This window comes from Erythrolamprus reginae, chromosome 13, assembly GCF_031021105.1.
Source record: "Erythrolamprus reginae isolate rEryReg1 chromosome 13, rEryReg1.hap1, whole genome shotgun sequence".
Taxonomy (NCBI): Eukaryota; Metazoa; Chordata; class Lepidosauria; order Squamata; family Dipsadidae; genus Erythrolamprus; species Erythrolamprus reginae.
Window position 1 is genome coordinate 9826858 of NC_091962.1, and position 25600 is coordinate 9852457.

At 44.8% G+C, this 25600-nt stretch overlaps 1 protein-coding gene across 2 annotated transcripts in view; it reads left to right on the forward strand.

Moving 5' to 3' along the window:
* The window catches only part of GANAB (glucosidase II alpha subunit), a 54007-nt gene that overhangs the window by 15108 nt on the left and 13299 nt on the right, over positions 1 to 25600 (forward strand). For both annotated transcript variants that reach the window (XM_070766524.1, XM_070766525.1), the window contains 13 exons: positions 651 to 738; positions 2820 to 2916; positions 6024 to 6204; positions 8167 to 8320; positions 9392 to 9627; positions 11018 to 11144; positions 13434 to 13513; positions 13600 to 13743; positions 15890 to 15986; positions 17416 to 17517; positions 19692 to 19935; positions 21322 to 21386; positions 21698 to 21774. In XM_070766524.1, the coding sequence (XP_070622625.1) occupies positions 651 to 738; positions 2820 to 2916; positions 6024 to 6204; positions 8167 to 8320; positions 9392 to 9627; positions 11018 to 11144; positions 13434 to 13513; positions 13600 to 13743; positions 15890 to 15986; positions 17416 to 17517; positions 19692 to 19935; positions 21322 to 21386; positions 21698 to 21774 (1692 nt within the window). The remainder of the gene's footprint in view (positions 1 to 650; positions 739 to 2819; positions 2917 to 6023; positions 6205 to 8166; positions 8321 to 9391; positions 9628 to 11017; positions 11145 to 13433; positions 13514 to 13599; positions 13744 to 15889; positions 15987 to 17415; positions 17518 to 19691; positions 19936 to 21321; positions 21387 to 21697; positions 21775 to 25600) is intronic.

The window sequence follows — 25600 nt, forward strand, 5'->3', positions numbered from 1 at the left end:
GGAAGAAATGAAAGGGAGGGAAGGAAGGAAAGAAATGGAAGGAGGCAGGGAAGGAAGGAAGGAAAAGATGTAGGGAAGGAAAGGAGGGAGGGAAGAGAAATTGGTGGAGGAAATGGAGGAGGGGGAGAGGAGAAAGATGGGAGGCAGAAGAAGGAGGAAAAAAAGTAGGAAATAGATAGAGAGAATAGAATAATGGAATAGAATAAAGAAGGATTAGAACAGAATAGAATAGAATTCTTTATTGGCCAAGTGTGATTGGACACACAAGGAATTTGTCTCCAGGGGCGTACATACAAGTTGTGAGAAATCACGCATTGTCATAAAAATGCATTCATCATAAATCGTAAGATGCCACCCTTAAAATTGACATAAACCGTACTAGGAAATTAAATAGAAACAATATAAATCGTAAAGATGCAGGCGACAAAAGTTCCAATCATAAGTAGAGAAGGAGATATCTAATAGGAAAAATGATTATGGTGGGTTAAGGACGACCTGTACTACAAACTGAAATTGGGCCCCAGCCTTAAAATAGCCATGCCTACCTTAAATTGCCCATTTTAAAAATTAGGACGATTTACTTTATATACTTTCAACGCCATTTTTGGATCGTGCCAACCTTTTACCATTTTCTCCCCCCTTTGCCACAGCCTGAGGATGCCCCCCAAAAGGACGCTGAAGAGGATCTGGGATCCTGGGAAGAAACGTTTAAGACCCACACGGATAAGAAACCCAATGGTAAGAAGAGCGCTGTATTTTTTAAAGCTTTATTTATCTGTATTATCTCTCCTCTCCCCCCCTTTGTAAATATGGGAAGGAGAAAATTATAATTGCAAAACCTTCCTTGGGATTACAGTAATCTCCCAATAAACATGATGGGGGTCTTGTTCTTTTTTTTTTTAAAAAAAATCATCCCCGGGAAGGCTGAAAAAAAGGATCAGCTTTTTCCCAACCTCTGCAGTTTTAAATTAAGATGTGTGGACTTCAACTCCCAGAATTCCCCAGCCAGAGGAAGTTATATATTCCTTTCCTGCACTGCTACCTCCCGTTATTTTGATTCCTGGGGTCTGAATAAGCTCTGATTATCCTTCCTTCCTTCCTCCCTCTATCCCCCCTCCCTCCCTTGCTCCGTCAATCATTTCCTTCCATCCATCCATCCATCCATCTTTTTCATTCTTCTATCCTTTCCTTCCTCATTTCCTTCCATCCATCCATCCATCTTTTTCATTCTTCTTTGCTTCATTTCCTTCCTTCCTTCCTTCCATCCATCCTTCCATTCTTCCTTCCATCCATCCATCCATCCATCTTTTTCATTCTTCTTTCCTTCCTCATTTCCTTCCCTCCCTCCCTCCCTCCCTCCATTCATTCATTTATTTATGGTTTATGGTTAGGTTTATTGGATTTATATGCCGCCCCTCTCCGCAAACTCGGGGCGGCTCACAACAATAATAAAAAACAGTACAGTACAGTACAAATCCAATGCCCATCCAGTTCCAATTTAAATTAATAATCTCATAAAAAACAGTATATATAAAAAACAGGCACACAGTCAATCAATCAACAAAACAACATGGGCAAGGGGGAGGTGTTTTAGTTCCCCCATGCCTGACGGCAAAGGTGGGTCTTAAGGAGTTTATTGGATTTGTATGCCGCCCCTCTCCGTAGACACGGGGCGGCTAACAACAGTAATAAAAAACATCATATAAATCCAATATTAAAACAACTAAAAAACCCTTATTGTAAAACCAAACATCCCTACAAACAAACATAGCATGCATAAATTGTAAAGGCCCAGGGGGAAAGAATATCTCAGTTCCCCCATGCCTGGCGGCAGAGGTGGGTTTTAAGGAGCTTACGAAAGGCAAGGAGGGTGGGGGCAATTCTAATCTCCGGGGGGAGTTGGTTCCAGAGGGCTGGGGCGGCCACAGAGAAGGCCTTTCCTCTGGGCCCTGCCAAATGACATTGTTTTGTTGACGGGACCCGGAGAAGGCCCACTCTGTGGGACCTAACCGGTCGCTGGGATTCATGCGGCAGAAGGCGGTCTCGTAGATACCCTGGTCCGGTGCCATGAAGGGCTTTATAGGTGATGACCAACACTTTGAATTGTGATCGGAAACCAATCGGCAACCAATGCAGACTGTGGAGTGTTGGTGTTACATGGGCATTTTTGGGAAAGCCCATGATAGCTCTTACAGCTGCATTCTGCACGATTTGAAGTTTCCGAACACTTCCTTCCTTCCTTCCTTCCTTCCTTCCTTCCTTCCTTCCTTCCTTCCTTCCTTCCTTCCCTCCCTCCCTCCCTCCCTCCCTCCCTCCCTCCCTCCCTCCCTTGCTCTGTCCCTCATTTCCTTCCATCCATCCATCCATTTTTTTCATTCTTCTTTCCTTCCTCATTTCCTTCCATCCATCCATCCATCTTTTTCATTCTTCTTTCTTTCCTTCCCTCCCTCATTTCTTCCTCCCTCCCTCCCCCATCCCTCACTTTGTTCCATCCATCCATCTTTTTCATTTTTTCTTTCTTTCTCTCCTTCATTCCCATCCTCTCTCCCTCCCTCCCAAATTGTCCCTTTTCAATTTATTCCCAAGAATAAAATCCCGCTTTGCATCGGATGCGTTGACTTCCCAGGAACACCAAATCTCGGAGTGCTTAACTGGAATTCACAACCCAGCTTCGAGTTACACCTTCTGACCCGATGCCCGCTTGCAAACCCCAGTTTTATCAAGTGGGGTCACTTCAAATCAGACGACTTGGATCGTGGTTTGATGTTTCAAGAGTGACCTCGCAGCCTTTTTCCTTCTCGGCTTCTTGTGTCTTACAGGACCAACATCGGTTGGGCTCGATTTCTCATTCCCGGGAGTGGAGAACGTTTACGGCATCCCGGAACACGCAGATAATCTCCGTCTTCGAACCACAGAGTAAGTTTGGGGTCTCTGGGGTCACCTGCAAGGGGATAAGCAACATGAGAAAATATTATTTTACTGAAAGAGTAGTAGATCCTTGGAACAAACTTCCAGCAGACGTGGTTGGTAAATCCACAGTCACTGAATTTAAACATTCATGGGATAAACATAGATCCATCCTAAGATAAAATGCAGGAAATAGTATAAGGGCAGACTAGATGGACCAGGAGGTCTTTTTCTGCCGTCAGACTTCTATGTTTCTATGTTTCTATGATATGTCTCCTGGTGGAACTGGAAAAAATTGGTGATGGTGGGGTTAAGATAGCGGTGGGATATCCAACGAAGTTTGCTATCACGCCAGATTGAAAGTTATTATTATTATTATTATTATTATTATTATTATTATTATTTATTAGATTTGTATGCCGCCCCTCTCCGTAGACTTTAAATTCTTTGTAGATGCTCAAATTAGACATTCCAGTGTGGGGTTTTTAGGGTTTTAATAGTTTTAAAATGTTTTAACATATGGTAGTTCTAAATATGAGTCCATTGCCAAGGCTCCGAATTTCGATCACGTGACCAATGGCATTGGTGCATCGGTCCCAAGTGTGGAAAACGGTCCCGAGCCAGGTTTTTGCCACTACCGTGGTAACTTTCAGTGGTCACTAAACAAACCACTGCAAGTCAAGAACTGTATTGTTTTAATGTGGTAGGCTCCCAGAGTCTCCTTGTGTCCAGATGGACGCCAAATAAATTTAACAAATAAACTTCGAACGGTCACTAAATGAACTACATTTCAAGGGCTGCCTATGTATGTTTTTGAAATTGGGAGCTGCCAATAGTGATTTGCTGAGACGGGCGGCTGTAGAAATCAAAATATATAAAATGCGCAGGTATAGGGTATGTGGTACCTTGCTCAACAGCAGAGGGATCTTGGAGTCCTAGTGGACAACCATTTAAATGTGAGCCAGCCGTGTGCAGCAGCTGCCAAAAAAGCCAACACAGTTCTAGGCTGCATCAACAAAGGGATAGAATCAAGATCACATGAAGTGTTAATACCACTGTAAGTCCTTGGTAAGGCCACACTTGGAATACGGCATATACGGTCCGGACTAATATAATTAACTCAGTTCTACCCAATACTGTATATTATTGGGTAGAACTGATTTAATTATATTATAATTATAAATTATAAATAATTATATATTATATTATATTTATTATATTATATATTATACAGTATATTATATATTATATATATAATTATATATTATATATTAAATCTTGAACACCCAGTTCTTATGTAGAAAACTTTGACCGACCTCCACGGGCCGGTCACAGACAGTGGACGGGCCACATCCGGCCCTCTGGCTGCATTTTTCCCAGGTCTGTTATAATGTATGGGTGAAATTTTATGAAGGGATAGAAAATGAATACTGTATATAGAGAGACTAGACTATTACATTGGGCACTATCAAACATAATAAAATTCAGTGGTGCAAAAAGTAAGGTTCTACATTTAGACCAGAAAAACAAATTGCACAGGTCAACAGTAGTAACTGTGGGAGGGATCTTGGAGTCTCAGTGGACAACCATTTAAATATGAGCCAGCAAGTGAGCAGCAGCTGCCCACAAAAGCCAACACAGTTCTAGGCTGCATCAACAGAGGGATAGAGTCTTCGGAGAGGGGCGGCATACAAATCCAAATAATAAATAAAATAAAATAAATCGAATCAAGATCATGTGAAGTGTTAATACCACTATAAGTCCTTGGTAAGGCCACACTTGGAATCCTGCATCCAGATTTGGTCGCCACGATGCAAAAAGGATGTGGAGACTCTAGAAAGAGTGCAGAGAAGAGCAACAAAGATGATTAGAGGACTGGAGGCTAAAACATATAAAGAACAGTTGCAGGAACTGGTTTTATGGCTAGTTTAATGAAAAGAAGGACCAGGGGAGACATGATAGCAGCCTTCCAATATCTCAAGGGTTGCCACAAAGAAGAAGGAGTCAAGCTATTCTTCCAAAGTATCTGAAGGCAGGACAAGAAGCAGTGGGTGGAAACTAAACAAGGAGAGAAACATCTTAGAACTAAGGATAAATTTCCTGATAGTTAGAACAATTAACCCATGTAACAGCTTGTCTCCAAAAGTTGTGAATGCTCCAACACTGGAAGTTTTAAAGAAGATGTTGGATAACCATTTGTCTGAAGTGGGGTAGGGTTTCCTGCCTAAGCAGGGGGGTGGACTAGAAGACCTCCAGGTTCATAGAAACATAGAAGACTGACAGCAGAAAAAGACCTCCTGGTCCATCTAGTCTGCCCTTATACTATTTTCTGTATTTTATCTTAGGACGGATATATGTTTATCCCAGGCATGTTTAAATTCAGTTACTGTGGATTGACCAACCACGTCTGCTGGAAGTTTGTTCCAAGGATCTACTACTCTTTCAGTGAAATAATATTTTCTCATGTTGCTTTTGATCTTTCCCCCAACTAACTTCAGATTGTGTCCCCTTGTTCTTGTGTTCACTTTCCTATTAAAAACACTTCCCTCCTGGACCTTATTTAACCCTTTAACATATAGTTTCGATCATGTCCCCCCTTTCCCTTCTGTCCTCCAGACTATACAGATTGAGTTCATGAAGTCTTTCCTGATACGTTTTATGCTTAAGACCTTCCACCATTCTTGTAGCCCGTCTTTGGACCCATTCAATTTTGTCAATATCTTTTTGTAGGTGAGGTCTCCAGAACTGAACACAGTATTCCAAATGTGGTCTCACCAGCGCTCTATATAGCGGGATCATAATCTCCCTCTTCCTGCTTGCTATACCTCTAGCTATGCAGCCAAGCATCCTACTTGCCTTCCCTACCGCCTGACTGCACTGTTCCCTTCCAACTCTTGTTATTCTATTCTAGATTCTAAATTGTTGTGAGCCGCTCCGAGTCTTCGGAGAGGGGCGGCATACAAGTCTAATAAATTATTATTATTATTATTATTATTATTATTATTATTATCATCATCACCATCATCATCATTATCATTATTATTATTATTATTATTATAAATATAAATTCTTTAGGCAGTTTTTTTTCTTCTGCTTTAATGATCGCATCTCGGCAGGGGAGGGGATCCATATCGTCTCTATAACTTGGACGTCTTCCAATATGAACTCTACAATCCAATGGCGCTCTATGGATCGGTCCCGGTGTTGTTAGCTCACAATCCCCAACGCACCCTTGGCATATTTTGGCTCAACGCAGCCGAGACCTGGGTGGACATCACCTCCAACACGGCTGGGAAGGTAAGGCATGGGGGAATTGAGATATTCCCTTCCCCCCAGGCTTATAAAATTGATGCATGGTATGTCTGTTTGTATGATTGGTCTCTTAAATTGCGGTTTTTAAAATTACTTTTTATATTAGATTTGTTATGTTCTGCCTGACTGGCTCAGGCAATGCGTAATAGTCCAAGGGGGAAAAAATCAAACATACACGTGCTCTGCTAATCAGCAAACTTGTATATATTTATAAACAAAAAAGGGTTACTCAAAACAGTTCTTAGTGTCCAAAAACAATGATAGTGCAAGGCTTACTTCAGCCGCATACAAAAACACAGGAAAAAACAAACAAAGACAACCTGGAATGAGCAAAGACGTTTCAGGACTCCTTTTGAATCTTTGGAGCAAACAGCAAGTCCCAGATCTTTCACCACCCACTTGTCTGAAAAAGCTGGGTTGAAAACTCCAACAGCACGGAACAGAAACTTCAGGGGAGGAACCACAAAATAACACAGATAAACAGCCACAGTTTGCCTTGTGCCTTTGTTCCCTTTTATCCCTTTAGCCCTCATTAAGGGAACCACACCCAGCCCTCAGTATAAGAACCACACCCAGCCCAGGTGCTCCTATAATGACTTGTAATACTCCTTAAAGCGATCCCTTCTTTGCATAGCTCTTCGGCTACGCAGATCAATATATTGGTCTGCAGAAGAACCCAGGGACGAAAGACTGTCTGAGGGACTGCATGCCAAATCCCCTGGGCTGTCTGCTGAATCCTGCGTCCCAGTGGGCCTCATCCTCCTGGCTGTCTGGCACGTCTTCCTGGCTGTCAGCCAGGCTTTCGCATTTCACTTTGTGCCGCGTCTCTCCCATCTGTGGGCGCAACAGCTGGCCCAGGCCCAAACACAACATGTTATATTTGTCTTTTTTACTGCTGTTAGCCGCCCCGAGTCTGCGGAGAGGGGCGACATACAAATCTAATAGATAGATAGATAGATAGATAGATAGATAGATAGATAGATAGATAGATAGATAGATAGATAGATAAGCGGCGTGGACTCTATTGCTGGGTTATACAGGTAGTCCTTGGTTGCCACAATTGAGCCCAAAACGTCTGTGGCTAAGCGACATTTTTTCCCCCCATTTTAGATTCTTTAAGAGAATCGCTGCAGTTTTTAAGTTAGTCATACTGTTATAAAGCGAATTAGAAGGCCCCAATCATAAAGGGTGAACAGTGGCCATAAATCGCTTTTTTCAGGGTTTGTAACTTTTGAGAGCTTGCTAAACAAATCGTTCGTCCCTTGAGGAGTTCCTTTTAGCAGAGCTTATTTATTTCAGGGGTCTCCAAAGTTGGCAACTTTAAGACTCGGGGACTTCCTGCTCCTTGCCTGGCGGGGGAATTCTGGGAGTTGAAGTCCACAAGTCTTAAAGTTGCCAATTTGGAAACTTATGATTTTATAGTAACTTAGCTGGCTTGGGGAATTCTGGGAGTTGAAATCCACAAGTCTTAAAGTTGTCAAGTTTAGAAACCTTTGATTCACAGTAACCTTGCTGGCTGGGGAATTCTGGGAGTTCCAAGTATTTTTAATTTAATTTATCAAATTTATAAGCCGCCCAACTCCTACTGTACTTTGGGTGGCGTACAACAAGTAAAAACAATTGAAAACAGTTTAAAACTCCAAAGGTAAAAGCTTTCATTACTTCTAGGCCGGTATTACTCAATGGCTCCAAGCCAGGCTTTCTGGAAGGCCAGGAGGGTGGGGGCGGTATGAATCTCCATGGGTAGCCGGTTCCAAAGAGCTGGAGCCACCACAGAGAAGGCCCTCCCACACGGTCCCGCCAGTCGGCATTGTTTGGCCGACGGGACCCGGAGATGGCCAACCCTTTGGGCCCTAATCGGCTGGCTGGCGGAAGGCGGTCCCGTAAAGCTGCTAAGGTCCGAGAAGCACTAACCCTGAAACGTTCCCTGCCTACCCTCTCTTGCAGACCATGTTTGGGCAGATGCTAGATTACATACAAGGCGGAGGAGAAACCCCCCAGACAGACGTTCGCTGGATGTCGGAGAGCGGGATCATAGATGTCTTCCTTCTGCTGGGACCTTCACCTGCGGACATTTTCAAGCAGTACGCATCCCTCACAGGTGAGCTGGGTGGGAATCTGGGGCGATCTCGGGGGACGAAACAAGGCTGGGATGGACCGTCCCGTCCTCCGAACTCTGCCATCGAGGGTTCCGTAAGGCCGAGTAGCTTCCTCGTCTTCGGATAAAAGAATCTGCTTCAGAAACCATTCAAGGAAGGGGGAAATTTTAGATGTGTTTTTATTTACTATGTTATAATAGATATTTTCATATATTTTATAGACGGTGTTAAACAACAATAAGGTCTTTCCTTTTTTATATATACAGTAATACCTCGTCTTACGAGCCTAATTGGTTCCCAGGGGAGGTTCGTAAGGCGAAAAGTTCGTAAGACGAAACATTGTTTCCCATAGGAAACAATGTAAAATGAATTAATCCGTGCAACAACAAAAAAACCAACGGAAAAAAACGCCACCGCCCGGCTGTTTCAATTGAAACAGCCAGGCGCTTCTCAGCATTCTCCCAATGCCGAACCCGGAAGTTCGGCAAAAGTTCGGGTTCGGGAGGCCGCCGAGAAGCCCCGCCGCCCGGCTGTCGCTTTTTGAAACCGCCAGGGGGCTTCCCAGCGTCCTCCTGAACCCGAACGCCAAACCCGACCTTCCGGGTTCGGCATTCAGGAGGACGCTGAGAAGCCCCCCGGCTGTTTCAAAAGGTGACAGCCGGGCGGCGGGGCTTCTCGGCAGCCTCCCGAACCCGAACTTTTGCCAAACTTCCGAGTCCAGCGTTCGGGAGGTCGCCGAGAAGCCCCCCGGCTGTTTCAAAAAGCGACAGCCGGGCGGCGGGGGCGGGTTCATAAGACGGAAAACGTTCGTAAGAAGAGGCAAAAAATATCCTAACCCCTGGGTTCGTATCTCGGGTTGTTTGTATGGCGAGGGGTTCGTAGCATGAGGTACCACTGTATATAATGATGACTTCTGTTCTGAGCGGAGCGACTGTAGCTCCACTAAGTGTTATATGTTGTGTTTGTTAGGTTTGTTTACGAAAAATAATTTAAAAAATATTTAAACAATATAAATAAAAAATCTCAGAGGTTGTCGCCAGCTCCAGATCCTCTCTCCGCTTCCCCTCCTCCAGGCACCCAGGCTCTGCCGCCGCTCTTCGCCCTCTCCTATCACCAGAGCCGCTGGAACTACAACGACGAGGAAGACGTAGCCGCGGTGGACAACGGCTTCGACGAGCACGACATCCCCTACGACGTCATCTGGCTGGACATCGAGCACACCGACGGCAAGCGCTACTTCACCTGGGACCCCAACAAGTTCCCCCACCCGCTGGAGATGCTTAGGCAGCTAGCCGCCAAAAGGAGGAAGGTAAAAGAGGAGGGGAAACACCACCGTCAAATCTGCCTGGGGTTTTGGGGCGTTTCCGAACCCCTTGTCCGTTGGCCCACAGATTTGGGTGGGAGCAGACGAGACGGTTTGTAAGTTGGGAGGTTGGAGTGTGGGGTCTCGGAGCTTGGTGGGTTTTGACATCTCGTGAACCAGCTAGAGAACGTCATCAGTGCTAGAAGGGAGTGAGATGTGTGGAGTGGGGGACAGTCAGGGTGGGGGGAGCTTGGAGGTCTCTGAGCTTGGTGATTTCCACGCAGATGTTTCACAGGGTGTCCAGCACACCTGGAAATAGCATTCTCCTCCTTGAGTAGGGGAATTGAATTAGAAGATCTCCAACTCTTATTTTCTGATTATTATTATTATTATTATTATTATTATTATTATTATTATTAATTAGATTTGTATGCCGCCCCTCTCCGCAGACTCGGGGCGGCTCACAGCAACAACAAAGACAATGTAAAACAAATCTAATAATTTAAAAAACACTAAAAACCCCATTATTAAGAGCAAACATACACACAAACATACCATGTATAAACTGTATAGACCCAGAGGAGATGTCTCAATTCCCCCATGCCTGACGACAGAGGGGGTTTTTAAGAAGTTTGCGAAAGGAAAGGAGGATGGGGGCAGTTCTAATCTCTGGGGGGAGCTGGTTCCAGAGGGTCGGGGCCGCCACAGAGAAGGCTCTTCCCCTGGGTCCCGCCAAACGACATTGTTTAGTCGACGGGACCTGGAGAAGGCCAACTCTGTGGGACCTAATCGGTCGCTGGGATTCGTGCGGCAGAAGGCGGTCTCGGAGATATTCTGGCCCGATGCCATGAAGGGGTTTATAGGTCGTAACCAACACTTTGAATTGTGACCGGAAACTGATTGGCAACCAATGCAGACTGCGGAGTGTTGGTGTGACATGGGCATATTTAGGGAAGCCCATGATTGCTCTTGCAGCTGCATTCTGCACAATCTGAAGTTTCCGAACACTTTTCAAAGGTAGCCCCATGTAGAGAGCGTTACAGTAGTCGAGCCTCGAGGTGATGAGGGCATGAGTGACTGTGAGCAGTGACTCCCGGTCCAGATAGGGCCGTAACTGGTGCACCAGGCGAACTCCTCTTCCTGCAAAGCCCATTCCCTTCTGGCACTGATATCGTTGTCTATTTGGGTCATAAAACGTCTGCGAGGAAAGAACCAGGCTCAGGGGAGCACCAAGGGACCCCAGAATTTTGATAGCCATGATCTATGATACCAAACTAAAAGTAGATTTGGTGCAATTTGTCTCCATGGGGGTCACCGACTAGATAGATATATATTAATGCTACCGCTTAAGTCCATCACCCATGGACTTAATCTATTTTATTCGCCCTTCGCCCAGATGGTGAGCATTGTAGACCCTCACATCAAAGTCGACACAGGCTACCGAATCCACAATGAAATTCGCTCCCGGGACTTGTATGTCAAGACCAAGGATGGGAACGACTATGAAGGCTGGTGTTGGCCAGGTGAGGAAAAAAACAAATTGTAGGATGCCTCCAGATGTTGATACTCTGGAAAGAGTGCAGAGAAGAGCAGCCAACATGATTAGGGAGCTGGAGGCTAAAACATACGAAGAACGGTTGCAGGAACTGGGCATGGGTAGTTTAGTGAAAAGAAGGACCAGGGGAGACGTGATAGCAGCCTTCCAATATCTCTGGGGTTCCCACAAAGAAGGAGTCAAATCTATTCTCCAAAGCACTCGAGGGTAGAACAAGAAGCAATGGGTGGAAACTAAACAAGGGGAGAAGCAACTTGGAACTAAGGAGAAGCGTCCTGGAAGTGAGGACAGTTATCCAGTGGAACTGCTTGCCTCCAGAAGTTGTAGGTGCTCCATCAACGGAAGTTTTCAAGATGAGTCAGGGCAGTCATTTGTTTGGAACGGGATAAGTTTTACTGCTTGAGCTTGAACTAGAAGACCTCCAAGGTCCCTTCCAACTCTGTTATTCTATTAAGAGGGTTGACTTCTTCCTGGGAACTGAGCTAACCCTTTGAGCAGGAGTAAGGTGTAATGCCACTGGTGGGCTTCCAGAATGCTGATAACCAATTTATTTAACTTCTTTTGGATTTTCTTAAGCCAGAAATCCAGAAACCCCAACCTTCTCTTCACGTTTTGGATGAGAAGAGTCTCCAGGTTGGCATTTTAGACTCATTTGATGAATGGACACCATTCCTGAAGCCTTTCCGAATTCCATAGGTTCTCATGGGTTTCCTTGTTTCCTTGACTGAACCCAACATCTTTTTTCCCCTTTATCTATGCCAGAAGCATCTTAGGCATAGTATACAGCATAAAATTTAAAATACAAGGAGTTAGACGTTCTACTGCCTCTCCCCACCTGAAAAGAACTCTGTTCCAGTTGCCAGTTGCCTTATATTAACATGCTCTGATACTACCCCTTCGCTAAGCTAGGCGTAGGGTGACTGGTATATGACTCATTTGGCCTGCATGGTGGGAATTTAGACATTCTGGTCCCTCTCCCCACCTTAAGAGAACTCTGTTCCAACTGCCAGTTGCCTTTGATTAACATGCTCCCTCTCCCCACCTGAAAAGAACAGTGTTCCAACTGCCAGTTGCCTTTGATTAACACGTTCTGGTATTACCCCTTTGCTAAACTGGGCATGGGGGTGACTGGTACATGACTCATTTGACCTGCATGCTGGGAGTTTAGACATTCTAGTCTCCCTCCCCACTTTAAGAGAACTCTGTTCCAACTGCCAGTTGCCTTTGATTAACACTCTCCCTTTCCCCACCTGAAAAGAACTCTGTTCCAACTGCCAGTTGCTTTAGATTAACACGCTCCCTCTCCCCACCTGAAAAGAACTCTGTTCCAACTGCCAGTTGCTTTAGATTAACACGCTCCCTCTCCCCACCTGAAAAGAACTCTGTTCCAACTGCCAGTTGCCTTAGATTAACACGCTCCCTCTCCCCACCTGAAAAGAACTCTGTTCCAACTGCCGGTTGCCTTAGATTAACACGCTCCCTCTCCCCACCTGAAAAGAACTTTGTTCCAACTGCCAGTTGCCTTAGATTAACACGCTCCCTCTCCCCACCTGAAACGAACTCTGTTCCAACTGCCAGTTGCCTTAGATTAACAAGCTCTCATTCTAAGGAGTTACACATTCTACATACATTTTCAAGCTCTAAGTGCCACTGTATCAAGCCCGATCGTAACTACTCACTCACTTTCAAGCTTTAACTGTCAATTTATCAAGCCCGATCACATAGTTCCGTGGCGAAGCAGAGGTAACCAGCTACTAGCACAGCATAAAATTTAAAATACAAGATTAAAATATTTATTTATTTATTTATTTATTGGATTTGTATGCCGCCCCTCTCCCGAGACTCAGGGCGGCTAACAGCAACAATAAAGCAATGTACAATAGTAGTCTGATGTTAGAAACAATTAAAAACCCATTAATATAAAAAACCAAACATACATACATACATACATACCATGCATAGAATTGTAAAGGCCTAGGGGGAAGAGGGTGTCAATTCCCCCATGCCTAACAGCAGAGGTGGGTTTTAAGGAGCTTACGAAAGGCAAGGAGGGTGGGGGCAATTCTAATCTTTGGGGGGAGTTGGTTCCAGAGGGCCGGGGCCGCCACAGAGAAGGCTCTTCCCCTGGGTCTCGCCAAGCAGCATTCTTTAGTTGACGGGACCCGGAGAAGATCCACAAGTACAAGTTAAACAGAAACTAGTAATATTCATTCCATTCTGCCAACGTTAAGTCCTTTTTCTGTCTGCGTCTGTTCAGGGTCAGCCGGCTACCCGGATTTCACCAACTCCCAGATGCGTTCTTGGTGGTCCAGCATGTTTGCTTACGACCAGTACGAGGTAGGATGGGTGGGCTCCCTGGTTTGTTTAGACCCTCCTTCCGCTCCTCAGCGTCTCCCTGTCACTCGCTTCTCCTTTGACGCCAGGGCTCCATGGAGAACCTCTTCACGTGGAATGACATGAACGAGCCTTCGGTCTTCAACGGCCCCGAGGTCACTATGCACAAGGACGCCGTCCACCAAGGGGGCTGGGAGCATCGCGATGTCCACAACCTCTACGGATTCTACGTGGTGGGTGTCATAGAAACATAGAAACATAGAAGACTGACGGCAGAAAAAGACCTCTTGGTCCATCTAGTCTGCCCTTTTACTATTTCCTGTATTTTATCTTAGGATGGATATATGTTTATCCCAGGCATAGAAACAGAGAAACAGAGAAGACTGACGGCAGAAAAAGACCCCATGGTCCATCTAGTCTGCCCTTTTACTATTTCCTGTATTTTATCTTACAATGGATATATGTTTATCCCAGGCATGTTTAAATTCAGTTACTGTGGATTTCTGTCGTTTCCGTTCGGTTTGTTCCAGCTCAGGGTCTGAATAAATAGAGACATAGAAGATTGACGGCAGAAAAAGACCTCCTGGTCCATCTAGTCTGCCCTTAGACTATTTCCTTCGTTGCTTATTTGACCCCTATGACAATCATTAAGTGTTGTACCGCATGATTCTTGACAAATGTATATTTTTCTTTTATGTACGCTGAGAGCATCTGCACCAAGACATATACCTTGTGTGTCCAATCACACTTGGCCAATAACATTCTATTCTGTTCTATTCTATTCTATTCTATTCTATTCTATTATCTTAGGATGGATATATGTTTATCCCAGGCATGTTTAAAGTCAGTTCCTGTGGATTTACCAACCATGTCTCCTCCCCCGGGCCTATATAATTTATGTATGGTGTGACTGTGTGTATGACTGGTTTAATAATGGGGGTTTTAAATGTTTTTTAAAATTTATTAGATTTGTTGTGAATTGTCTTATTGTATGCTGTGAGCCGCCCCGAGTCTACGGAGAGGGGCAGCATACAGATCTCATGAATGAATGAATGAATGAATGAATGAATGAATGAATGAATGAATTTGTTCCAAGCATCTACTACTCTTTCAGTAAAATAACATTTTTTCACATTGCTTCTGATCTTTCCCCCAACTAGCCTCAGATTGTGGCCCCTTGTTCTTGGGTTCACTTTCCTATTAAAAACACTTCCCTGCTGAACCTTATTTAACCCTTTCACATATTTAAATGTTTCCATCGTGACCCCCGTTTCCCTTCTGTCCTCCAGACTATACAGATTGAGTTCATGGAAACATAGAAACATAGAAGTCTGACGGCAGAAAAAGATCTCATGGTCCATCTAGTCTGCCCTTATACTATTTTCTGTATTTTATCTTAGGATGGATATATGTTTATCCCAGGCATGTTTAAATTCAGTTACTGTGGATTTATCTACCACGTCTGCTGGAAGTTTGTTCCAAGGATCTACTACTCTTTCAGTAAAATAACATTTTCTCACGTTGCTTCTGATCTTTCCCCCCAACTAACTTCAGATTGTGTCCCCTTGTTCTTGTGTTCACTTTCCTATTAAAAACACTTCCCTCCTGGACCTTATTTAACCCTTTCACATATTGAAATGTTTCGATCATGTCCCCCCTTTTCCTTCTGTCCTCCAGACTATACAGATTGAGTTCATGAAGTCTTTCCTGATACGTTTTATGCTTAAGACCTTCCACCATTCTTGTAGCCCGTCTTTGGACCCGTTCAATTTTGTCAATATCTTTTTGTAGGTGAGGTCTCCAGAACTGAACACAGTATTCCAAATGTGGTCTCACCAGCGCTCTATATAAGGGGATCACAATCTCCCTCTTCCTGCTTGTTATACCTCTAGCTATGCAGCCAAGCATCCTACTTGCTTTCCCTACCACCCAACCGCACTGCTCACCCATTTTGAGACTGTCAGAAATCACGACCCCTAAATCCTTCTCTTCTGAAGTTTTTGCTAACACAGAACTATTTATTTATTATTTATTTATTATTTGGATTTGTATGCCGCCCCTCTCCTAAGACTCGGAGAAGAACTGCCAATGCAATACTCAGATTGAGGATTCCTTTTCCCCAAGTGCATTATTTTACATTTGGAAACATTAAACTGCAGTTTCCATTGCTTTGACCATTTATCGTGAAGTCTTTCCTGATACGTTTTATGCTTAAGACCCTCCACCATTCTTATAGCCCGTCTTTGGACCCGTTCAATCCAAACGAGGCTCTGAACACAAAGCTCCCTTTATTTCCTAGACCCCTTTGAGGTTTGAGGCCGGATCCAAATTTTGGCACTTTGAATAACCATCTCTTTATCCCCCCCCTCTTCCTGGCAGCAAATGGCCACCGCAGAGGGTCAGGTGCAGCGGTCTGGCGGCCTGGAGCGTCCCTTCGTCTTGAGCCGAAGTTTCTTTGCCGGTTCACAACGTTACGGTTAGTAGCGGGAGAATAAAGATGAGCGACGGAGTAGCTACATAGCAGAATCCTCCAAGCGGGGCCTGAGAGAGAAATGGGGGTGGGTCACAGATTCAAGCCCCCAAGTTTGTGGGAAGAGACGATGGTGTTGAGTTCATTGTCAAAATTTCCGTTCAGAAACTGCAGTTCACCAACGTTGGTGGGTTTTTTTTGGCTGGGGTACAATATATTTTTTAATTTTTTTTAATTTAAACATTTAATCTTCCAATAAACAGTGTGTCATCTGGGTATAAATATCAAAATTCCCAGTACTATGCATTACATTTATTTTATTATTTTATTTATTAATCAGATTTGTATGCCGCCCCTCTCTGCGGACTCGGGGCGGCTCACAGCAATAATGTAAACAAATCTAATATTTAAGTTAATTTAAAACCCCAATTTAGAAACCAATCATACATACTAACATACCATGCATAAATTTTATAAGCCTAGGGGGAAGGGAAAGTCTCAATTCCCCCATGCCTGACGACAGAGCTGGGTTTTAAGGAGCTTACGAAAGGCAAGGAGGGTGGGGGCAACTCTGATATCTGGGGGGGAGTTGGTTCCAAAGGGTCGGGGCCGCCACAGAGAAGGCTCTTCCCCTGGGTCCCGCCAAACGACATTGCTATCAATCCTCTAATCTTAAAATGATAGTAAGAAACATAATACAGTAAACCTATTCATTTTCCCCGTTAACATATCTTCTAGTAAGAATATAATATTAAACACAATAGTCTTATCAAACATATTAGTAAAAATGTTGTTTACATCTTTGTCTTTACATATTGTGTGTTGTGTGCATCTTTTTTAAATTATGGGTTTTTAACTTCCTATTATTAGATTTGTATTGTACATTGTGTCTATCACTGCTGTGAGCCGCCCCGAGTCTACGGAGAGGGGCGGCATACAAATTTAATAATAAATAAATACGTATTTTCTACACTGCTCAAAAAAATAAAGGGAGCACTTAAAAAACAGAATATAACTTCAAGTAAAATCAAACTTATGTGAAATCAAACAAGCAACCCTGATTGACAGTCAATTTCACATGCTGTTGTGCAAATGGAATAGTTGTGCAAATGAAATATTCAATGAGAATACTGTATTTCATTCATTCAGATATAGGATGTGTTATTTGAGTGTTCCCTTTATTGTTTTGAGCAGTATATATATATTCCCTAATCCCCATTTATCTGCAGCTGCTGTTTTGGCTCTCTAGCCATCCATAAAATAGCTCCCATATCATGTAATATTTGTTGGTTTGTATCATATAAAATTCAGTTTGTTCTGTATAGCCAACATTAATCTATTTTTTTCTGAACATATTTTTTCTGCACATTCTAATATTTTCGGCAGTTCGCCAACATTGTTAGTTGTTACAATTTGTGCTTGCTGTCCTTCGCAGGGGCTGTGTGGACAGGGGACAACGCAGCCGAGTGGGACCACCTGAAAATCTCCATTCCCATGTGCCTGAGCCTGAGTTTAGTGGGCATCTCGTTCTGCGGAGGTAAGCAGAGGACCTGAGAATAGCGGTCGTCCTTGACTTACCATTTGTTTAGCAATAATTTACATTTATAATAGCACTCATTCGGAGTATAGGCCGCACCCAGATTTTCACCCTCTTTTTTGGGGGGAAAAAGAGGCATCTTATACTTCGAAAAATATGGTATATATACTTTAAAAAATTATTTTTATTTTATTTATTTTTTAAAGAGCAAAGGTGTCCCTAATCCTGCACAGGCACTAATGAAACATAGAAACATAGAAGTCTGACGGCAGAAAAAGACCTCATGGTCCATCTAGTCTGCCCTTATACTATTTTCTGTATTTTATCTTACGATGGATCTATGTTTATCCCAGGCATGTTTCAATTCAGTTCCTGTGGATTTATCTACCACGTCTGCTGGAAGTTTGTTCCAAGGATCTACTACTCTTTCAGTAAAATAATATTTTCTCATGTTGCTTTTGATCTTTCCCCCAACTAACTTCAGATTGTGTCCCCTTGTTCTTGTGTTCACTTTCCTATTAAAAACACTTCCCTCCTGGACCTTATTTAACCCTTTAATATATTTAAATGTTTCGATCATGTCCCCCCTTTTCCTTCTGTCCTCCAGACTATACAGATTGAGTTCATTAAGTCTTTCCTGATACGTTTTATGCTTAAGACCTTCCACCATTCTTGTAGCCCGTCTTCATTCTTGTAGCCCGTCTTTGGACCCGTTCAATTTTGTCAATATCTTTTTGTAGGTGAGGTCTCCAGAACTGAACACAGTATTCCAAATGTGGTCTCACCAGCATTCTATATAGCGGGATCATAATCTCCCTCTTCCTGCTTGTTATACCTCTAGCTATACAGCCAAGCATCCTACTTGCTTTCCCTACCGCCTGACTGCACTGTTCACCCATTTTGAGACTGTCAGAAATCACTACCCCTAAATCCTTTTCTTTTAAAGTACAGTGATCCCCCGATCATTGCGAGGGTTCCGTTCCAGGACCCCTAGCAATGATCGGGTTTTCGCGAAGTAGCGCTGCGGAAGTAAAAACACCATCTGCGCATGCGCAGATGGTTTTTTTACTTCCGCAGCGCTAGCGAGGAGCCGAAGATTGGGGTTTCCCCGCCGCCCACGCAAACTCCTCGCTGCTGCCGCGCCCGCGGCTTGTCCGCCGCCTGCCTGCCCGCGCGCCCGCCCTTCGCCCGGCCACCCGCCCTTCGCTCGCTGCTCGCCCGGCCACCCGGGTTCGTTTGGCTTCGGGACATGCCGGCGGCGACGTTTTAAAACAGCCGCGCGGCTTCCCAACTGAGTCCCGAAGTCAAAGGCGAACTTCCGCGTTTGGCTTCGGGACTCAGTTGGGAAGCCGCGCGGCTGTTTTAAAACGTCGCCGCCGGCATGTCCCGAAGCCAAACGAACCCGGGTGGCCGGGCGAGCAGCGAGCGAACGGCGGGTGGCTGGGCGAAGGGCGGGCGAACGGCGGGTGAGCAGCGAGCGAACGGCGGCTGGCCGGGCGAAGGGCGGGTGAGCAGCGAGCGAACGGCGGCTGGCCGGGCGAAGGGCGGGCGAGCGGCGAACGGTGGGCGAGCCGGGCGAACGGCGGGTGAGCCGGGCGAACGGCGGGCGAGCCGGGCGAACGGCAGGCGAGCGGGTGCTGGGGGGGGCTTCTCACCCTCCTGCCAGCAAGAGGAGACCCAGGGAAGCCGCCCAGCAGCTGATCTGCCCAGCGCCATCTACGCATGCGTGCCCATAGAAAAAAGGGCGCGCATGCGCAGATGGTGTTTTTACTTCCGGGTTGCAAAATCGCCATATAGCCGTTTCGCAATGATCGGGGTCGCAATACCCGGGGGATCATTGTATTTGCTAACACAGAACTGCCAATACAATACTCAGATTGAGGATTCCTTCTCCCGAAGTGCATTATTTTACATTTGGAAACATTAAACTGTAGTTTCCATTGCTTTGACCATTTATCTAGTAAAGAGAAATACTCTTTCTACAAATCGTTTCCTGATGCAAAGTAGTGGCCATTTTATAAAAAAATAATCTTTATTAAATATATGTATATAAAAACAAAGAAACAATGATCCACAAACACATAAATACATATACCTTCCCATGCGGTCAGAAAAAGAGTAGATATTTTCTAATTTTCTCCTAATTCAACCATTTTTTTTCACGCTGCGTTTAGCCGATGTCGGCGGCTTCTTCAAAAACCCGGAGCCGGAGTTGCTGGTCCGTTGGTACCAAGCCGGTGCCTATCAGCCCTTCTTCCGGGCCCATGCACATGTGGACACCACCCGCCGGGAACCCTGGCTTTTCGGCGACGAGAACAAAGCTCTGATCCGGGAGGCCATTCGCGAGCGTTACGCCCTGCTTCCTTTTTGGTATACCCTCTTCTATCAGTCTTACCGGACTGGTCAGCCCGTCATGAGGTGAGTTGGAAGAGGAAAGAAGGGATGGAAGGGAAGGCTTGGTCCGGTTCCATGTTTTGCATGGAGCCATTTTAGCTAGGGAATTCTGGGAGTGGAAGTCCACCCATCTTAAAGCATGCAGGCTGGGGCATTCTGGGAATTGAAGTCTTAAAGACTCACCCATCTTAAAGCATGCAGAATAGAGGATTCTGGGAGTGGAAGTCCAGCCATCTTAAAGCATGCAGAATAGAGGATTCTGGGAGCGGAAGTCCACCCATCTTAAAGCATGCAGAATAGAGGATTCTGGGAGTGGAAGTCCAGCCATCTTAAAGCATGCAGAATAGAGGATTCTGGGAGTGGAAGTCCACCCATATTAAAGCATGCAGAATAGAGGATTCTGGGAGTGGAAGTCCACCCATCTTAAACCATGCAGAATAGAGGATTCTGGGAGTGGAAGTCCACCCATATTAAACCATGCAGAATAGAGGATTCTGGGAGTGGAAGTCCACCCATCTTAAAGCAGGCAGAATAGAGGATTCTGGGAGTGGAAGTCCACCCATCTTAAAGCAGGCAGAATAGAGGATTCTGGGAGTGGAAGTCCACCTATCTTAAAGCAGGCAGAATAGAGGATTCTGGGAGTGGAAGTCCACCTATCTTAAAGCAGGCAGAATAGAGGATTCTGGGAGTGGAAGTTTACCCATTTTAACCATGCGGAGTAGAGGATTCTGGGAGTGGAAGTCCACCCATCTTAAAGCATGCAGAATAGAGGATTCTGGGAGTGGAAGTCCACCCATCTTAAAGCATGCAGAATAGAGGATTCTGGGAGTGGAAGTTCACCCATATTAAAGCATGCAGAATAGAGGATTCTGGGAGTGGAAGTCCACCCATCTTAAACCATGCAGAATAGAGGATTCTGGGAGTGGAAGTCCACCCATATTAAACCATGCAGAATAGAGGATTCTGGGAGTGGAAGTCCACCCATCTTAAAGCAGGCAGAATAGAGGATTCTGGGAGTGGAAGTCCACCCATCTTAAAGCAGGCAGAATAGAGGATTCTGGGAGTGGAAGTCCACCTATCTTAAAGCAGGCAGAATAGAGGATTCTGGGAGTGGAAGTCCACCTATCTTAAAGCAGGCAGAATAGAGGATTCTGGGAGTGGAAGTTTACCCATTTTAACCATGCGGAGTAGAGGATTCTGGGAGTGGAAGTCCACCCATCTTATTAAAGTATGCAGGCTGGAGGATTCTGGGAGTGGAAGTCCACTCATTTTAAAGCAGGCAGACTAGGGGATTCTGGGAGTTGAAGTTCTAAACCTAGTTTAGCATCATTTCTCAGTCTAACCATGTTAGTTGTGTGATATTTTCTTATTTCGACCATGTTAATTCTTGCTTTTTCTGTGCTCTGATAGGCCCCTGTGGGTGGAATATCCCCAAGACCCTACGTTGTATCCTATTGATGATGAGTATCTGCTTGGTGAGTTTTTCGTGTGTGTGTGTGTGTGAGAGAGAGAGAGAGAGAGGGAGAAACGCAGAAAGACAGACCAATGGGCCCTTGTTGATTTCTGCTTAATGACTGCTACAACTTAAGAATCTTAATTCTGGGCTCAATAATGGTCACAGGTCAAGGACTCTGCAATGGTATGACTGGAAATAAGAACAGGCAGTAATTTGGGTCCTTTTTCAAGGAAGAAGGGGGCTGATGCTTTTCCAGAATTTAACTTGTTTTTGAAATCTGAAAAGGGGTTTGCCCAAGTTTCCAGATCTCATTGACTGTCTCCTTTGCAGGAGATGCATTGTTGGTTCACCCAGTAACTGCACAAGGAGCTCGGGGTGTACAGATCTATTTACCTGGTAAAGGAGAAGTAAGTATGACTCGTGGCTTTGGATTTGTGTATGTGTGTATGTATGTATTTATTTATTTATTTATTTATTTGTGTGTGTGTGTGTGTGTGTGTGTGTGTGTGTGTGTATACAGTGGTACCTCGAGATACGAGTTTAATTCGTTCCGGACCTGGGCTCTTAAGTCGAGCAGCTCTTATCTCGAACGACTTTTCCCCATAGGAATTAATGTAAATAATTTTAATTGGTTCCAGCCCTCAAAAAACTCACAAAGTTAGTCTAAATTATGCAGAAAGACATGTTTTTAATGAAGAAATGTACATGTACATATAAATGAATAATGAAGTTTCTTTCACTTAACTTGTAAACTTTCTTAAACTTTTAAATTTACATATGTTCAACTTCTCTGCCACCCAATCCTGTAGGACAGAAGTCCCCAACCCTTTTTGCACCAGGGACCGGCTTTAAGCGATCAAGAGAGGAATGGGTGAATGAATGGACGGAGGGTGGGAAGGAAGGAAGGAAAGAGGGAAGGGACAGGAACAGAGGAAGGAAGCAAGGAAACTTATGAAAGGGGAGAGTAAGAGAGGAATGAGTGAAGGGAGGGAGGGAGGGAAGAAGGTGTGAAGGAGAAAGAAAAGAAGAAATAGAGGAAGGGAAGGTAAAAGAGAGAAAGAAAAAGAGCAAGAAAGAAAGAAAGAAAGAAAGAAAGGGGGAAGGGACAGGAACAGAGGAAGGAAGCAAGGAAACTTATGAAAGGGGAGAGTAAGAGAGGAATGAGTGAAGGGAGGGAGGGAGGGAAGAACGTGGGAAGGAGAAAGAAAAGAAGAAATAGAGGAAGGGAAGGTAAAAGAGAGAAAGAAAAAGAGCAAGAAAGAAAGCTGCAAGCCCCCCCCCAAGCCCCCCAGGCCGGCTGCAACCTTTTAAAACACGCGCGCCGCTTCGCAGCTGTCTCCTGAAGCCGAACGCGGAAGTTAGCGTTTGGCTTCAGGAGACAGCTCCTTGGCGCTTGTATCTCGAATTTGGGCTTGTAAGTAGAACAAAAATATCTCTCCCCTCCCAGCTCTTATCTCGAGTTGCTCTTAAGTAGAGCAGCTCTTATGTCGGGGTTCCACTGTATCAGCATATAAAGAACAATGTACGTCGAAATCCAAGTAATTAAAGTTGAAAATCTAAAAACCAATTAAAATGCACTCATGTCCATTCAGTGAATTGATTTTCTTATTAGATTGTTATTCCTCCTATTTTTCCCCCAACCACCAGCCTGTGAGGTGCGCTGGGTTGATAGAGTTGACCAAAAGCCACCCAGTTGGCTTTCATGCCTTAGGCGGGACTAGAACTCACCGTCTCCTGGTGATTGGCCCAGTCCCCTGTCTGCCTTTCATGCCTTAGGCGGGACTAGAACTCACCATCTCCTGGTGATTGGCCCAGTCACGCATCTGCCTTTCATGCCTTAGGCGGGACTAGAACTCACCGTCTTCTGGTGATTGGCCCAGTCACGCATCTGCCTTTCATGCCTTAGGCGGGACTAGAACTCACCGTCTCCTGGTGATTGGCCCAGTCCCCTGTCTGCCTTTCATGCCTTAGGCGGGACTAGAACTCACCATCTCCTGGTGATTGGCCCAGTCACGCATCTGCCTTTCATGCCTTAGGCGGGACTAGAACTCACCGTCTTCTGGTGATTGGCCCAGTCACGCATCTGTCTTTCATGCCTTAGGCGGGACTAGAACTCACCGTCTCCTGGTGATTGGCCCAGTCACGCATCTGCCTTTCATGCCTTAGGCGGGACTAGAACTCACCGTCTCCTGGTGATTGGCCCAGTCACCCGTCTGCCTTTCATGCCTTAGGCGGGACTAGAACTCACCGTCTCCTGGTGATTGGCCCAGTCACGCATCTGCCTTTCATGCCTTAGGCGGGACTAGAACTCACCGTCTCCTGGTGATTGGCCCAGTCACGCATCTGCCTTTCATGCCTTAGGCGGGACTAGAACTCACCGTCTCCTGGTGATTGGCCCAAAGTCACCCAGCCGACTTTCATACCTAAGACAGGACTGGAACTCACCGTCTCCTGGTAATTGGCTCAAAGTCACCCACCTGGCTAAAGCGGGATTAGAACTCACAATCTCCTAGTTGATAGGTCCCACAGAGTTGGCCTTCTCCGACTAAACAATGTCGTCTGGCGGGACCCAGGGGAAGAGCCTTCTCTGTGGTGGCTCCGACCCTCTAGAAGCAGCTCCCCCCAGAGATTAGGATTGCCCCCACCCTCCTTGCCTTTCGTAAACTCCTTAAAACCCACCTCTGCCCGTCAGGCATGGGGGGATTGAAACATCTCCCCCTTGCCCATGTAGTTTCTGTGTATGATTCGATTGTGTGCTTGTTTTTTATATATTGGGGTTTCCCTTTTTTTGGACTTTTTAACCTAAAACTGTAATTTAGATTGCTAAATATTAGATTTGTTACTAGGTACTGTTTTTTACCATTGTCGTGAGCCGCCCTGAGTCTGCGGAGAGGGGCGGCATATAAATCCAATAAATGTAATCAAATCTAATCTGCCCTTTAACCACTAAACCGAAAGGGCTCGCTCTCACCATTACAATTGGCTGGGGTTTGGCAGGGCGTGAAATTCCTTTCAGAAGAAGAATATTATATGCCTTGTTTTTTAGACTTTTCAAAATGTATTATTGTTATTTTAGAGTTTAACTATTAGATTTGTCATTATATATTGTTTTTATCATTGCTGTGAGCGGCCCCGAGTCTACGGAGAGGGGCGGCATACAAATCTAATAAATAATAATAAAATAATAATAATATCACTATTGAGAAGAATTTTCCTCATTAAGATTTATATTAGATCTAGTTTATATAGATAGAATAGAAATTTGTTTTTCCTAAAGAATTTTCTTGACTTGAAATTAATTAGAAATTCTTATATGACACTAAATTTTCTTATTAGATATTTTTTGTATTAGTAGTATTGAATTAGATATTCAATTGTGTATTCCTTTTTCTGTATCTGCAATTATACTTTTGAGAAGAGCAGGGATGATACATCCCTACATTGTATGTTAAATGTTTGTAAGTTTGTATGTCATTTTAAAGAAAATTAATAAAAATATTTGGAAAAAAAAGAGAAGAATTTTTCTTCTCCACCGAAGTTTCGAGCCATTACATAATCTTGGAATAAACCGTTTTCAGCTCCCCCCGGTGCCCTTAAGCTGCAACGTTACAAACCACAAGTTTATCTTATGAAAACAAGCTGTCCGGAATGAGAAGCTTGTCATCTGTCCAAAATTCGTGGTTTTGGCTTCTTTATAAAATAAAAAAGGAAGCACAGCTTTACAGCGGTGGTTTGGCCGGGTTTCAAACAGACGTCCTGCCAAGTTGTTATTATTTTTCCTTCTCCTTAGATCTGGCTTTACAAACTCCTCTAAACTTTGGAGACTGCACCAGATGTTATGAGTGTACCTAGATACCCATATAACTCCAAAACTCTCTGAGCTGCACCGGCTTCCGATCGGTCCCCGAACGCAATTTAAGGTGTTGGTTAAAGCCCTGCATGGCTTAGGACCAGATTATTTATGGCACTGTCTTCTGCCTCAGCCTTCCCAGCGACCGGTCAGATCCCACAGAGTTGGCCTCCTCCGGGTCCCGTCTACCAAGCAATGCTGGCTGGCGGGATCCCAGGGAAGGGCCTTCTTTGTGGTGGCTCCGGTCGCTTGGAACCAACTCCCCGCAGAGATTCACATTGCCCCCTCCCGGACTTCCAAAAGGCCTTAAAAACATGGCTTTGCCTGGGGCCATGAAGCACCAAAGCTCTGGCCAGTACCTATGAATGATGGATGGATGCTTT